Genomic DNA, 16823 nt, shown 5'->3' with positions numbered 1-16823 from the left:
GAGAACCTTGTTTCAGGTGAGTGAGCCTCACAGGCAGCTTTCCAAGCTGCGACCTGTTCAGGTTTTCCAAGGCATGACAGTATTATCGAAACGAAAGCATCTTACTCCAGCAGCTGGTGACTTGAGAGTAACATAGCACTGGGTGCTACCCAGTCAATGAAAGTCAAACACCAGGCCCGGCGCAACAGCGTAGTGGTTAAGGTCCTCACCTTGCACGTGCCGGGATCCCATATGGGCGCCGGTTCTAATCCCGGCAGCCCCGCTTCCCATCCAGCTCTCTGCTTGTGGTCTGGGAAAGCAGCCGAGGAGCAAAGCCCAAAGCTTTGGGACCCACCACCCACGTGGGAGACCCAGAAGAAGCTCCAGGCTCGTGGTTTTGGATCGGCTCAGCCATCGCGGCCACTTGGGGAATGAATCACCAGACAGAAGATCTTCCTCTCTGTCTCTCCTTCTCTCTGTAAATCTGACTTTCCAATATAAATAAATAAATAAATCTTAAAAAAAATAAAAAAGGGCCGAGCACCGACCGCTTGATGGGCTCATCAGCAGGTTCACCCTGCTGACATTTGCAGCACTGAATCTTTATTTTTCATCCCTGTTAAGCTACACAGAGCCTCCCTTTACAGGAGAGGGAAAATGATACAGGGTACAAAGGGGATTAGAAGTTAGGCAAACATTCCTTTGCTGGCTGAGCTTCAGTAAGAGGGAACCTGTTTGACTTCCAGGTAACAATGCTGGGCAAACATGGCCAATGATAAGTGAAGGTGACAGTCTAGCTCTTGGTCTTAAGTGACTTGTATTTTAGGTTGGGAACCTCAATTTCCATACCTGCTCTTTCTAAAATGAATATTCTCATTAATTAGATTCACTAGTTTTTTTTTAAATGAGTTTCCCCAAATTCAGAATTAGTAGAAACAAAGCATATTGTGTAGGGTGTATGAAATAAGCATATAAAAGACCCAAGTCTGAAAAAAGCAGGCTTAAGTGAATTCATCCGCAGTGCTCAAAACTTACGGACCATGTGTGAAGTAAGGCGAGCTAGCAAAGGTGTGCCCTGCTTTATCAGCAGTTACCACTCTATACCACAAAAGTGCAATCTATACAGGCTGTTTCATGAAGTCACTTTCCACAGCTCCCTAGAATCGCTTACTCAGGTCAAAGAGGAAAAAAAGTGGGCTAATTAGCACTAGAAAGCAAACAAGTGCAAAGACATAGCCAGAATTAGAGAACATGTTTTCCTTAACACCTTTCTGGAAGCTGGCACTGTGGTGCAGCAGCGAAATTACTGCCTGCCATGCTTGCATCCCATTTGGGCACCGGTTTGAGTCCTAGCTGCTCCACTTCTGACACAGCTAGTTCCCTGTTGATGCTCCTGGGAAAGCAGCGGAAGATGGCTCCAGCACTTGGGCACTTGCACCCACATGGGAGACCCAGATGAAGCTTCCAACTTCGGCATGACTCAGTCCTGGCTGCTGTGGCCATTTGGGGAGTGAACCAGAGGATGTGAGATCTCTGTGGCTCTCCCTCACCCTCCTCCTTTGTAACTCAGCCTTTCAGATAAACAAATCTTTTTTTTTTTTTTTTTTTTAACTATTTTTGACTGTGATTCTCCCTCCACACACAGCACTCACAGGAGGACTTGAGACTTTGGCCTCACTGGTCCTAACAGACCCTGCGGACTCCCTGGAGGATTTCCTAAGCTTTCTAAGAACAGCGTTCCTGCTCCACCGTCACCAAGAACCCGGCAGTGCGGTGACAAGAATCGCTTAAGTGGGACCTAACACACTGTGACCCCAGGGGCAGATGGAGCCCTCCCATAAGGCCCCCCTCTCCTTCCAGAGTGCAAATCACAATCCCCCTCCTCAAGCGCCCTTTGCACAAGCCTGGGCACGGGCTCCTACATCTGCCTGGCCACCTGCTCCCTGCCCAGCTTGGGCCAGCTTCGGACCGAATGTGCAGGCACAGGCACATTCTTTCAGGACTCCTGCCTGGCCTTATTTACTCAACAGCATCCTAACTGGATTAACAGTGTGTTTCCTACCAGGCAGCAAAACCCCAAGCCACCAGAGACAGTCTGCTGTGTCTCCCGGAATTTACAGCCTTCCTAGCTGCCGCCTGCTACACTCAGCTACACTCATTATCTGTTGACGGGAAGCAGCAGCATGCCGGGACAGATGGTGACAGGCGGATCTGGCTTGGGGTATACGTTTTCTTTTGAGTCTCCCTCTGGGGCTGTGAAACTCCAAATCAGTTTTCATCTGATAAAGTATACATCTCAAAGAGTGAAGGACTGATAAACATCTATTCAGTCCCAATAAAAAGTACACGCTGCACTTTTTATTCTATGTGGGCAGGGGGGAAAAAAGGTAACACAGTATAGGAACTGAAAAGCTTTCGTGTAAAAATTGTTTCTTGCGTTGCACTTCCAGGTCTGAGTGTTACAAGAGAGGGTGTTTATGATATTAAAATGGAGACAAGACCTCTCATAACTTGCCAAATGCAACCGAGGACGGGCTAAAACCCCAGACAGGGAAATAAAGAGTTCTCTGGAAGAAGAGAAGATAGTGTTAACTCCTTCTTGTCATCCCACGGCAAAGAAAGGAATTCCAAACCAGAGAAGGACAAACTGGAATCGCCGAGGAACATACTGAAATGCAGCCGTCGCCGCCAGCCCTTTACATCCCTCGCAGCCACGAGTGAACCTCAACCCACCCTCTCGAACGTGCAGCTATTCAAATCAGATCAAGAAAGGAAAAACCGCCGAAAGTGCAAAGCGCGGAGAAACCGGCAGCGAGAAACTTGGAGAAGCAGATCACGTAAATGCGCCGTTCACCGCCAGGCCCGCGCCCCCCGCACCCGCGTTCTCACGCCCGAGACCCCGCGCCCAGCGCCCGCGCCCCGCAGGTCCGGGCCCGACACCCCCGAGTCACCCACGGCCCGGACTCGGCTTCCCGCGCCACGAGGCCATCCTGGAACCCCAGCCCACGCCCGCTAGCCCCTCGCGGCCTCTTACCGTAGGTTTCGGACATGGCCGTCTGCGACATCTTGGGAACGGCACCGCCTCCGGCCGGGTCGGCTGCAGCTGGCGGGAAAACAGGGCCGGGGTCCGTCTACCGCGTCGTGGTGGGCAGGGGCGTGGAACGGGGCGGGTAGAGTGGGCGGAGGAGAGAGGAGTGGCCGGACCGGTCCTCACGGTAACCACTCACCACCCGCGACTGCGGCCCTGCCGGACTCCGGCTCCGCGCAGGCGCACGGCCCTCGGCCTTCGGCCCTCGGCTCCTGTCCGGCCTGGACCCGGAGGAGGACGACGAGGAGCCCGTGGAGCCGAGCAGAGGTGCGCAAGGCCCGGCCCTGGCCGCGCCCGCGCGTGCGCACGGAGAGGCCGGGCGGGGCGCGGGCGTGCGCGGGGCGCACGACGGGGAGCTGGACCCGTGCGTTTCGCGCTCGCTGAGGGCGCAGGGGCGCGCGGGGAGGCTGGCCACGTCAGGACTTGGGGAGCTGCCAGGTTAGAGGATGACGGAGCCCAGGACTGGGGCGTGCAACCCTCGGGCGGAGGAAGCAAAGTGCTTGCCTTGCGGGTAGAGATGCTGCTGGACGTGGGCGAAGAGTTGAGGTTGGCAGTCATTGCGCTTCCTAACCAAAAAAAAAAAAAAAAAAAAAAAGCTTACTTTAAGCGACCAAGGGCGGCTGTTGTGTGACTACAGAGGGTCTAGGGGTCTGGGATCCCGCTGAAGAGGGTGTTTCTGGGAGCGAGGCCATGGCGTGAGGGAAGGATGCGGCTCCTGACCCTTGACTCAGGATGTATTTCATCCTTTGTAATATTTTTTGCCTTTTTTTTTTTTTTAAACTTCTTGAAATGACTGATTTGTGAGGTACACACGCAGATGGCACTCACTGGTTCGCTCTCCAGAGGCCTGTCCTGGTGGATGGAGGCTGAGCTGAAGCCGAGAAGGGAGCCAGGAACCCAGTCCAGGCCTCTGTGTGGGTGGCTCTGATGACTGGGGCCTGCCCTTGCGGGGAAATTGTGGTCAGGAGCCACAACAGCGAGTGGAACCTAGGTACTTCCCTGTGGGTCCTGAGCATCTTAACCACGCGGAAAACTGCCTGTGTAGTTAGTTGTATTCTTCGCACAGGAATCTGGGTAGTTGAGTTTATATGGGGCAAAGCTGAGTTGAAAATCCCTAAGTTCTGTTGGAAATGTAGAGGTAACCATTTACGCAGGAGGAAATTTTGGTTCTATCTGAGCCGAACGTGGTGTGTGGTGGTGTTCAGCATACACAGAATACTAAAAATCTCCTTGGCTGAGCTCCCAAGTGGCCTGGATTGCCCACTTGGTTCCACCCCCTTCCTAGACTGGCATCCGACTCTGTGTTTTCTCCAGTGGTTACTTGGCACCACATTCTTCTTTTTCTTTCTGATCTCGATGTCAAATACATGTTCTTGCTGTAAATCACAGGGCCCGTGCTGGGTAACTGGGAGTTAGAATGTGCTAGGATTGGTTTGTGTGTGTTTCTTGCCGCTTACTTCTCTGGTCGTCTGGACTTCAGCCTTTAGGAGAGTGACTGCAGTTAAGGTCGTTTGGGAGGAGAGAAAAAAATAGGAAAGAAGACAGCCTCCCTTGAAGACCGTGCCCATTGTCCTTCTGCTAGAAAATGCTGTGTCTGAGACAGACATCACTGGCTGCAGTGTGTTATCAAAGAAAACTGGACCCTCAGGTCCCCCCAAAATGGAGAAGTGAAAATCATGCTGCCATTTCAATGTTCTGAACAGGGAATATTCAAGGCATGAAGTTTGGAATATCCAAACTTGCTTGAAAGTGATATGAAAACTTGGGCTACTGCCATGGCTTTATAGGCTATACCCCTCCACCTTCAGGTACTGGCATCCCATTGGGGCATCAGTTCATGTCCTGGCTGTGCCACTTCCCATTCAGCTCCCCGCTTATGGCCTAGGAAGGCAGTAGAGGTTGGTCTAGGTCCTTGGGGCCCTGCACCTGCATGGGAGACCCAGAAGAAGCTCCTGGCTTTGGATTGGTTCAGTTCTAGCCATTGCAGCCACTTGGGGAGTGAACCATTGGATGGCAGATCTTTCTGTCTCACCTTCTCTTGTTAAATCTGATCTTTCCATAAAAATAAATATAAAAAATATAAGAATAAATATTTTGTAAAAAAGAGAATATTACAAAAACTTGCTTCATTTTAATAATGTTGGATGTTTGAGAAAAAGTTTTTGTTAAATATTCTTAGAGATTTCTTTGAAGTATTATTGATTGAATGAAAAGTTATTGTAACATTAACTTGTGTCTTCTCATTTCCCTTCTCTTTGAGGGAAGGCTATGGCAGAGAAACAAAATAGGTCTCCAAAAGTAGGCACACTGAACGTTTGTCCAAGGGAAAAATAAAGAGAGAAGAATTTACGTCCCACTCATTCCTTCCTAGGTCAGTGAGTCCTTCCGGTGTCTGAAACTTTCCTTCCTGCCCCATGACAGTGATGTGACAAAATTCAGTGACCAACAAGGGGCTTTGTAGCTTGGTAGGTTGTGATGCTTGAAAGTGTTGCAGGAAATCCAGGGCGATGAGGTCAGATTCGTGTCATGGTGTTGATGACAATTAATGAGACCAGTGAGCAACGGTGACAAGAGAAGCAGTTTCATTTGAGTAAGAAACAGAGAATCTCTGGAAAAAAAATGGAGGGGTTGATAGAGACAAACCAGGATGCTGAGGTCTCACAGTTCAGGAGTATGTGTGTGTCTCATACATCATCTACAGAAAACAAATGTGGTTATACATTAGCTACTGTGAAGACAGAAGCAGTCTTAATGGAACCTTTTCTCACCTGTTTTTTTTTTTTTTTTTAAATCAAATCCTAAACCCTTGGTCCATTGTCCATTGGTAAATATTTGTTACCATGAACTCCCGTTCTGATTTGTTTCATGTGTAAGTGCTGGCAAGGAGCTGTGGGTTGGAGTTTGTCTGCCCTGCTTCTAGGGTAGAACTAGGCTTGGTTGAGGACTCTGATTACAGTCTCCATGGCGTGGTGAGTTTCCTTGATTCTTGGAGTTAAGAACATTAAGTGGACTTGTCGTGTCCCTGCACCTGGAGATTCAGAAACAGCTGGTTAATCCTCTGCCTATAAGCATTGGCATCTCCTATGGATGCCATTTCCCATCCAGTTCCCTGTTTGTGGCCTGGAAAAGCAGTCAAGGATGGCCCAAAGCCTTGGGACCCTGCACTCATGTGGGAGACCCTGAAGAAGCTCCTAGCTCCTGGCTTCAGATCGGCTTAGCTCTGGCAGTTGCGGCCACTTGGGGGAGTGAACCAGTGGGCAGAAGATCTTTCTCTCTTTCTCCTCTAAGTCTTGTTTTCCAATAAAAAAAAAAAACAACTTAAAAAAAAATCTGTCCAAAAAAAAAAAAAAAGCAAGAAAGAAATATCTGGGTATTACCTTTATTCTGCACCTGGAAGTATAAGGAGGCTTGAAAATATGAGTTTAATTAAACACTGATTCTGGTATAGCCTGTGGTATGTAATGTCTGTCTTCGTGTTCAAAGAGAGTTCAGAGGCCACAGGGCCAGTTTGGCTTTCATTGCCAAAGAATTTTGTTATTAAGGAGTTTTTAATAACAAAGGTCTCCCAATTTCACCTGTGACTGACACAGCAGAGTCCTTTTTTCACTTAGGTAACCTTCCCAGTCCCTCTGGTAGAGAGACATGGCTCATGATGGGCCCTCATAGCATCAGGTAGGGTAAAATTTCATCCAGGGGCTAGTGTTGTGGTGTAGTGAGCTAGGCTGCTACTTATGATGCTAGCATCCTATGTGTGAGTGCTGGCTAGAGTCCCGGCTGCTCCATTTCCATACAGCATCCCATCTAGTAGGCAATGACCCAAGTACTTGGACACCTGTACTCTTACAAGAGATCCAGATGAAGCTCTTGGCTTCTGGCTTCAACTTGGCCCAGTCCAGGCCATTGCAGCCATTTGGGGAGTAAAACAGTGGATGAAATTCTCTCTCTCTTTCTCTATATAATGTTGCCTTCAGATAAATATAAACCTTCAAAAAATCATGTGAATATCCTTTATATGGAGTAGGCATTTGGTTCAGTGGCTAAGATACTGGTTAGGGCACCCTCATCCCATATAACCACGTTTGGATTCAAGTCTTGGCTTTGCTTCCAAACCCAGACTCCTGCTAACACACACCCTGGGAAGCAGCAGGTGATGGCCCTGATCAATGGATCACTGCTGTCTTTTTGGGAAGCTCGGATGGAATTCTTTTCCTGGCTTCAGCCAGGCCCAGCCCAAGTGTCATTGGCATTTGGTGAGGGAACAAGAAAATAGAAGTGCTTTCTCCCTGCCCCACCCCCCGTCTCTCCCTCTTTCTCCTTCCCTCCCTTCCTTTCAAATAAAAATAGAGATAACGAAAAACAAAATATCTCTCTCACAGGAAATAGAACAGCTCATATATTACCTAGGGAAAAAAAAATCTCACTTGTAATCCATAGAATGATTTCTATTTGCATATCCTAATCCAAAGCCAGGCACATGTCATATCCAATGTCCAGGAGGACAGGGAATATAGCACTGTTATGTCCCCATGGGAAGGGAGAGAATCAGGATGGGAAGACATTGTGATCACCACCGGAGTTCTCACCTGTGCAGGCAGCGCTTTCTGCTTGTATTTGCAACAACTTTCTTTAGGTGTAATGGACCTTGGGTGTGGTGCACGTTGGGAGTCTGTGCTTTGATGTATGTGTTCCCCTTTGCTCAGCGCTTCTGTTGTATCTTTTTGTTTGTTTCTCACTAGGAATAACTCTGATGAAGTCATTTTTAGCGGTGGTTTTAGGGTTTACAGGTCTTTAACGTGTCATGGTCTGCTTCCAAGTGGTATTGCATCACTTCAAGCAGAATATAAGAACCTGTGGGGCCCGGCACAGTGGCGCAAGTGGTTAAGGTCCTCGCCTTGCACGCCCTGGGATCCCATGTGGGTGCTGGTTCTAATCCCGACAGCCCCGCTTCCCTTCCAGCTCCCTGCCTGTGGCCTGGGAAAGCAGTCAAGGACGGCCCAAAGCTTTGGGACCCTGCACCCACATGGGAGACCCGGAAGAGGCTCCTGGCTTCGGATCGGCATAGCATCGACCGTTGCGCTCACTTGGGGAGTGAATCATCGGACGAGAGATCTTCCTCTCTGTCTCTCCTCTCTGTATATCCGCCTTTCCAATAAAAAAAATAATAAAAATAAATCTTCAAAAAAAAAGAAAAAAAAAAAAAGAACCTGTGGTGACACACCTCTATCTACCACGCCCCAGCACACTTGTATTTATGCTGTACATCCCACCTATGTTGCTACTATTTTTACTTCAAGCCATCATTTTCTTCACTTTTAAACAATTAGGGTAAAATGTGCGTTACATGTATTTACCACCTCAAGCACCTGTGCACCTGCACTCCTGTGGCAGGAAGTATATTCGCATTGCCGTGCCTCCAACACTACCACCCTCTCCAGAACCATTCTCATCCAGCAGCTGAGCCTCTCTGACCATTCAGCACTGGCTCCTCATAGCTCCTCCCCCACCCCCTGGCAACTAGCACTCTGGTTTTTAACTGTAGGAGCATTCTTCAAAGCTTGACGTATTGACTTTGAAAGACAGAGTTCCAGAGAGGAGAGGCAGGGAGAGAGAGGGAGAGAGAATGAATGACAGAGAATTCATGTGCTAGTTTACTGCCAGAATGGCTGCAACAGCCAGCGCTGGTCCAGGCTGAAGTCAGAGGTCAGTAGTAGGCAGAGCTTCATCTAGGTCTCCCACGTGAATGGCAGGGGCACAAATATTTGGGCCATCTTTTGCTGCTTTTCTCAGGCAATTTGCAAGTGGAGCTGCTAGTCCATGAACAGTGCCCTTACAGAATACTGGGGTCACAGGTGGCAGTTTTACCTTCTGTGCCACACTGCCAGTCCCCAAAACTGCTCATCCTTTGTGCATGACATGCCTTTTATCTCTGATTGCTTTTTAAAATTGGTTTATTTATTCTTATTGGAAAGTGAAATTTACAGAGAGAAGGAGAGATAGAGAGAAGGATCTTTTGTCCACTGGTTCACTCCTCAAGTGGCCGCAGTGGCTGGAGCTGAGCCGATCCAAGGCCAGGAGCTTCTTCTGGGTGTCTCACGGTGGTGCGGGGTCCCAAGGCTTCGGGCCATCCTTGACTGCTTTCCCAGGCCACAAGCAGAGAGCTGGTTGGAAAGCGGAGCAGCTGGAACATGAAACAGCACCCATATGGGATCCCAGTGCATTCAACGCGAGGACTTTAGCTACTAGGCTACCACTTTGGGCCCTCTGATTGCTTTTTAAAGTTTCTATCTTTATCACTTCTTTTAGGCAAGCTGATTAGGATGTGCTTTGGTGTAGGTTTTTTCTTTATGGTTCTTCTTGAGTTTCATTAAGTTTTTTTTTTTTTTGTTCTCTGAATTTATAGTTTATTTTAAATCAGATTTGAAATTTCTCAACCATTCAAAAACTTCAAACGTTTTTCTCTTCTTCCTTTTCATTTCCTTTGGTGTCCCCATTATACCTATTAGGTCTGTGGGATTTGTCACACAGCTAAGTGATGTGTTGTTCATGTTTTTTTTCCCTCCTGTCTTTTACTTAGAATAATGTCTATAGCTGCGTCTTTAAATGCACAGTATTTTCTGCGGTGTTTAATCTGCTGTTAATTATACTCTGTATTTTCCTCCCAAGGCATTCTGGTTTCATCCTGAGAAGTTCAATTTAGGCATCTCTATCTGTATGTGTGAGCATATTGTTTATGTTCAGTACTTAACATTCCAAGTTTCTCCACGTTCTTAAGCATGTAAAACAGGTTTAAAAATATTTTCCTTGTCATTTGCCACTAATTTTATCATCTAGATAATTTCTTTTTTAGAAAAGGTTTATTTACTTATTTGAAAATCAGAGTTACAGAGAGTGGGGGTAGAAAAAAATCATTTTGGATTGCTGGTTTACTCCACAGATGGCTGCTGCAGCCAATAATGGGTGAGGCTGAGCCAGGGGCTAGGAACTTCATGTGTCTCCCTCATGGGTGGCAGGGAACCGTGTACTTGGGCCACCTTTTGCTGCTTTTCCCAGACCATGTGCAGGAAATCTGAGTGAGTCCTGCAGAAATGAGCTGCTGCAGCATGCTAAGCTGGTCTTTGATTCAGTCCGATGGGGTGGCTTCAGAACTGGTTTGACTGACCTGTTATGCCGGTTCACTCTGATTCGATTGTGGAATCAAACAGACAGTAGAAACCTTCAGTCCTGTGTCTATGCAAAGAGAAAAAAAAATGTCCTTCCCTTTTTCCAGGCTGCTTATAGCCTGGAAAGCGGAGCGGTTAACTTTGTGCCATCCCAGTTTGCAGGTGAGGAGGTCTTCTGATTGGCAGGCAGGTGGATAGGATTGCATAGAACAAGAGAGATGTGGCTTCTAACTCATGATCCTGACCTAGTTATCCACGTATCCTGTTTCATTCTGCCCTGCAGAGATTTCCAAACCTTAACTCAAGGATTGTTAAAACAGGCAGATTCTTCACATCCCTACAAACAATAGTCAGATTTTAAACATTAATTTCCTGTGACATACCAAGGTCTTGATGTTTTATTAATTTTTGTTTTTTATGATGCAGTTTGATAGGCTCAGGGATTAGTCTTTTTACTCTCCCCATTCTGTCTCCCCTCCCCCTCATTTTCCCTTCTATAATTGCAATAGTTTAGTCCTCCAAGTCACGAGCCCATCATTCTGTTATTTAAGTGTATCATGACATTGTAGTTATAAACAATGACAGAAAATTCAGCATCTTATTGTCAAGTTCTATCTAACATTTTCATTATGTTAGAAAACCTCACTAAGGAGGTCTCCTGCCAATCTCACATTCCAGAGAAGGCAAGAGAAGAGGTAGGTGAAACACAAATGCCTCAAAGTGTAGCAGCCTTGGTAGTGAAAGCAAAAGCTGTACGTATCTTTTTGCCTTTTGAAGAGGTGTTTGAGATTTTCGATTGGTTCAACAGAGTCAGAAGGCGTCTCTCTTTTTGTGAGCTTGGGTGTGTTCCTCTCTCTTTGACAACAGTCTGCAAGGGGGTGTGGGTGGTCCAACATAGAATGTGTATGCCAAGGGCACACACACCCGAGCCCTGGTTCCTGAGATCAGAGATCGTAAGACGTCTGAAGCCAGCAGGACCTGGATGCACTGGCCACTTGCCAATGCTGAAGGTCATCAGAACAATTCTGATAAGGGCTGGGGTTCCTGGAAGGCTCAGGTGACTGGCCTCTAGGACATGTAGGGACATGGGAAGCACCACCCTACCAGGCCCTCTCCTAGCCTGGGCCTTTTACTCCCAACAGGGTTGACCGTGATGGTGGGCCAGGACAATTCCTGCCCATGCAGCTCCCCAGGTCTTCTCTAAGGAAAAAAAAAAGAAAGAAAGAAAGAAAAGAAGAAAAGAAAAAAGGAAAGAAGGAAAGAAAGAAAAGAAGAAAAGAAAGGAGAGAGAAAAATGTGTATGTGTGTATAAGAGTCATGTGATTTCTGAGTGTATTGATTGGTTTTTCTCCTCTTTCTGCCTCATCATTTGCCATCTTACATGTTATATAATTTTTAAGTTTTAGGACAAGTATTGAGCATTTAACTCTCTCACACACACATACACAAATATATAAGCACTTGGAGAAGCTCAGGGAAAATGGAATTAAGGCAAAAGATTTGTATGATCTGAAGAGAAACCAGAGTGTGGGAAAATGAAATTAGAATATATTGTTTTGGTGCAAAATGGTTTTTTTTTAAAGATTTATTTATTTTTATTGGAAAATTAGATATACAGAGAGGAGGAGAGACAGAGAAGAAGATCTTCTGTCCGATGATCCACTCCCCAAGTGCTGGTGCTATGCCAATCAGAAGCCAGGAGCCAGGAGCCAGGAACCAGGAACTTCCTCCAGGTCTCCCACGCAGGTGCAGGGTCCCAAGGCTTTGGGCCATCCTCAACTGCTTTTCCAGGCCACAAGCACAAAGCTGGATGGGAAGTGGAGCTGCCAGGATTAGAACTGACACCCATATGGAATCCCGATGCGTTCAAGGTGAGGACTTTAGCTGCTAGGCCATGGCGCTGGGCCCGCAAAATGTTTTTGAAAGTCATGTGTTTGAGTGGTCCTCATGAAGTCCATTCTGAGTGCGTATCATGGAAAGCCGTGTCTTGTTATAGAACCCAAAGTGTGAGTCCCTTGCCTATCAAGCAGCAAGTCCGGTGTTAGGACCATGGTGGCAGAACAAAGTTGAGTCTGTTTGGCAATGTGCAGAACAAGAGTTGAGAGTGGCATCCAATCCAGACCTCCTTACTGCACCATGATGCCAATTTCTGATAGTAAAAATTCCCAGAGTGCTTCTATAAATTAAGTGTAAACTCGGATTGGCCTCAGTTGCCAATTACATGAACATAGCTCTCTGGACTTAAATACTAGTCGTCACGCTTATCACCCCCAAAAAGATGCAGACATCTTGTTTATCTCACGGGAATATGCTACGAAGGCTCAAAGAGAGAGTGTATGTTCTTAAGCCAAGCCTAAAGTTGTAGATATATTTCTTCATAATTCCCCATCTTCATGTTTTTGATTTGCTGCTTGCTAGCAGATCTTCCACCTGTTGTGAAGGCAATGCTTCACTGCTTATTTCTGTATTTAATCGTGTTTATACTCAGTGATTACTCCCCAGAGCCATTTAAATTTTTGTTCTGTGGTCAGAAAGAGAATTTTCTGCTTCCTCTTTTAAGAAAAAAAAAAAACCTCATTTTACATATCAGGCGAACTGTGTGAGGTTACCAATATATCTTGTTTTTTTTCCCTTACTCTGTGAAAAGACAAGCACATTTCTTTCATTATTCTGTTTTCCACACTGTGTTTCAATTCAAACAGCCTATTTTCAGAGGGGGTCTTTCTTGCTTGCTTGCTTGGTTTTTGGATTTTTCTCCCTGTTCAATACCAAATACATTTAAATGTTATCTTATGGGTTTAAAGCAATTCTCATCAGTTGTGATGAGGTGTAATTTACATGTAGGAAAACACACTTATTTCCAGGGTATAATTCCAAGAGTTTTGACCCATGGGCACAGACACACAACAACCACAGCTGTCACACAAAGAAACTTCTCTCTGAGAAGTTCTCTCCTGCCCTGTGGCAGCCTTGCTCAGCTGGTTTTTAATAAGTTTTGATAGAAGATTATTGGATTTCACATGGGAAAACACAATATGCTTCATGAGATTGGCATGGGCTTTTCCTTCTGCAAAAGAAAAATAATGCCCAGGCCCTCTGGTATCTGTCCTTCTTTAGGTCTTTCACGTTGCTTTACTTGCGTTCCACTAGATCTTGATTTTTATCAGACAATAGCTATTGCCATCTCCATGCATCAGCTTGTGCAAATGTGCTTCTCGGGCTAATAGGCCTAATAGCAGGAGCCCCTGAGCTGACGGATGCTCCTCATGAACTACAGGAGAATTCAGTCATGGCCATCAGAATTCCTTTCTTTGCGCTGGAGCTGGGGCACAGCTGCCAGGCCAGTAGATGGGTGATGGTTCATCAAAAAAGTGCTTGCCTTTCTATGCTGGTCTGCTGGGGTGGCTCTAACAATGTGAGCCAACCTGGGCCACTTACAGGACAGGAATGTATTGTCTCACCATTCAGAAGGCTGAGCCCAAGGTCATACATGGCCCTATGGTGAAATCTACAGGGTCGCCTCTGTTCCAAGCCTCTTTCTTTGCTCGCCATCTTTGGAGTTTCCCAGCATCTTTGCTCAGGCCTCTGACTTCATCTCAATGTGGCCTTCACCCTGTGGTATGTCCATGTTCAATGAATTAATGACTTCAACTAATGATGTCTGGAATGGTCTTGTTTCCAAATCATATCACATTTGGAGCTGCTGATGGTTATGTTTGCAACCTAAGAATTTTGGGGGGTATGCAGTTCAACCAGTTGCACTTCCTATCACCAGCTTGCCCCATGGTCATAACCCAGTGATGATGCCTCACATATGGACAGATCCTGTTGTGGAGGGAACCTGTCAGCTCAGCTGAGCTCAACCCATGTGAAGGCTATGTACTAGAACCATGCCCAGCGGATCTGCCATCTGCCGTGGGGACGGGACTCATGAATGGCTGCCCTGCAGCTATGCCTTCTAACTCCCTTCTTGATAAGCCTCAGGGAATGTCACATTTTGTTTGGGTAAGAAAGAGTCCTTCCTTTTTATCGACTTTTAAAAAGTTGGAAAATTTGCTTGTGGGAGAATGGATTTTAGAATATGGGACCTTGTGTGCAGTGGGGTTATGGGACATGTTTGTGAGAAATGTCTGCAGAGGATGGATGTGGGAAGAGTGAAGGCAAGGAGGTGACAGCCCATTGTGGACCTTGCACGATTTGTCTGGAACTGGAAATTACTTTCAGAGATAGGAGACACCTATCACCCCGCGAGCTTTGCTGTCCTGCTCTGCAACTAATTTTCTTTTTTTTTTTTTAAGATTTTTTTTTTTTTTATTTAAAGATGTATTTTATTTTTATTGGAAAGGCGGATATACAGAGAGGAGAGACAGAGAGGAAGGTCTTCCGTCCGATGATTCACTCCCTAAGTGAGCGCAACGGTCGATGCTATGCCGATCCGAAGCCAGGAGCCTCTTCCAGGTCTCCCACGCGGGTGCAGGATCCCAAAGCTTTGGGCTTTCCCGGGCCACAGGCAGGGAGCTGGAAGGGAAGCGGGGCTGCCAGGATAGAACTGGCGCCCATATAGGATCCCGGGCGTGCAAGGCGAGGACCTTAACCACTTGCGCCACGGCGCCGGGCCCTGTAACTAATTTTCAAATGGCTAGATAAGCTCACTAGGGTTTTGGATCTAGTGAAGAGGCATTGAGCTCTCTGATTTGATTCTCCCTGGAATTCCAAAGAGATTCAAGGAGTTGGTAGATGGGCTGGCCATCCACCACTATAGATGGTGGAACAAGGGATTGAAAAAAAAATCAAGAAATTCATGATGACTTCTGGGTTAAATTTGAAGCTCTGGATTTAAGCAGTAGAGTTTTAAAGAATTCATTAAAGGAATTGGATAGAAACACAGGTTTTTAAAAATCATTTTCTGGACAAGTAGTGCCCCCTGGTGGACTCCTGGGTAGATTCCTCCAGCAGGCTGTGTGCTGTGTGCTTAGCGCTAAAGCCAACAACAGCAGGGTGATTACAACTATGCCTTATACACGCCTACTAACGGAGGATAGGATGTAATTTATAAAATTCCGGTGAGTGGAATTGTGCTCTCCCTAAAGAGACACTTAAGTGTTTGGAATCCCCAGATGCGCCTGGAGCAGATTCCATCTCACAGCTTTTGCTGGGAGGTCACCCTGCTGATACCTTGATTTGGGCTCCTGAACGGTGAGGCGACATCTTTCTGGTGGCTCAGACTTCTCCCCGTTTTGCTCTTTTGTTGTGGCAGCCCTATCAGACAGATTGAATAGGCAGACAGTCTCAAATTCTTTGTCAGAAGACATGGTTTGCCCATGTGTGATCTTGGGGGAAACATGAGTTCAGTTCCTTTGCACCTGTTTTAGTAACTGCAACCTGGAGAAATCAGAGGAAAGTGTCTGTTCTCCAATCCCAGGCTTCTGTAAGGTTCACGTGGGATCACCAGGTAAAGGTATTTTGCTAACAGTAGAACATCGTTCAACATTGCATTGTTTTAACTCTGAAGCCAGTTTGCCTGAGTCCTTAAGTAAAAATCTTAAAAGAGTTTTATCATGAAAACATGACTCTCATGGGAGCTAAAGGCAGTGATGCCTGGAAGGGGACTTGTCATAAATTTAAGGGATGAATCCATCATCCATGGCTCTGGAACAACTGACCCTAAAGCTTGGTGACCTATGACAGCAGGCATAGATTATTTCACATAATTTCTGTGGTGCAGAGGAAGAGAGCAACTTAGTGGATGCTTCTAGTGTGGGTGTCTGATGAGGTGGAGGTCCTGGCTGGGGTTGCAGTCACTGAGGTATAGGCAGGTGCTGGGGACCTCCTTCCAAGATGGCTTAGCCACAGGACTGTGGATAGAGGGCTGCAATTCCTCCCAGGTTTGATTGACAATCTCCACTATTAGGTCTTCTCACATCCTCTCACTTCCTGTCCTGCCCACCCCACTACTCCCATGTAGTCTTCCCTTTGGCAGTGGGATCACAGAGACCTAATGAAAAGTAGGAACCCTCTATCCACGGATGCAGTTACAAATGATTCTTTTGATGGGTTTACATAGTTAAGAAGGATGCATACCCATGTTGTCCACTGATTAGGGTGAGGAGAGTCAAGGAATGAGGGAAAGTGAATGAGACAACTATTTCAATCTCCTTTTTTTTCTTCAGTAACCGTGTAAAGTGGGAAAGAAGGAGAGAGGGCTGCTCCCAGCAGCACAACTGCATCAGTACCTGGGAATGGGGGATGGCCACCTGATGTCATCCCAGGGTTCCTGATGTGGAGCATGGTTCAAGGGCACTGCCTAAGTGGTTTTGATAGTTCTGAGATGTTGTTGATTTCATTGCTCCAAGGTTGAGGAAATCCTTCCAAGATCCATTGGCTGATATAGTCCACTTTGAATATCTAATCTCCTAGATAATCGTCAAAGCTTGGCTGGGAGAGCTGTCCGATTTGTTCTGCCCTCTATGATACTGGATGTCCTGTATAGGCTTTAGTGAACTGGCTGTTATGTCCTCCATGTGTATCTTGGCATGCTGCCCACTGCACAGGCTTCAACAACCCAGGAGACCCATTCTGACACGTATGCTCCACAG

At 46.6% G+C, this 16823-nt stretch overlaps 1 protein-coding gene across 1 annotated transcript in view; it reads right to left on the bottom strand.

Annotated features, from left to right (window-relative positions):
• RAB4A (RAB4A, member RAS oncogene family) overlaps nt 1-3270 on the bottom strand; it is a 32999-nt gene extending 29729 nt beyond the window's left edge. The window contains exon 1 of the mRNA XM_040967903.1: nt 3014-3270. Coding sequence (XP_040823837.1) covers nt 3014-3044 — 31 coding nt within the window. The 5' untranslated portion in view covers nt 3045-3270. The remainder of the gene's footprint in view (nt 1-3013) is intronic.
• Between the last annotated feature and the right edge of the window lie 13553 nt (nt 3271-16823).

This window comes from Ochotona curzoniae, unplaced genomic scaffold (genome assembly GCF_017591425.1).
Source record: "Ochotona curzoniae isolate NIBS_2020 unplaced genomic scaffold, NIBS_Ocur_1.0 scaffold_4683, whole genome shotgun sequence".
NCBI classification, from domain to species: domain Eukaryota; kingdom Metazoa; phylum Chordata; class Mammalia; order Lagomorpha; family Ochotonidae; genus Ochotona; species Ochotona curzoniae.
Note: the sequence above shows the minus strand (reverse complement) of the source record. Positions and strands in the feature narration are given on the sequence as shown.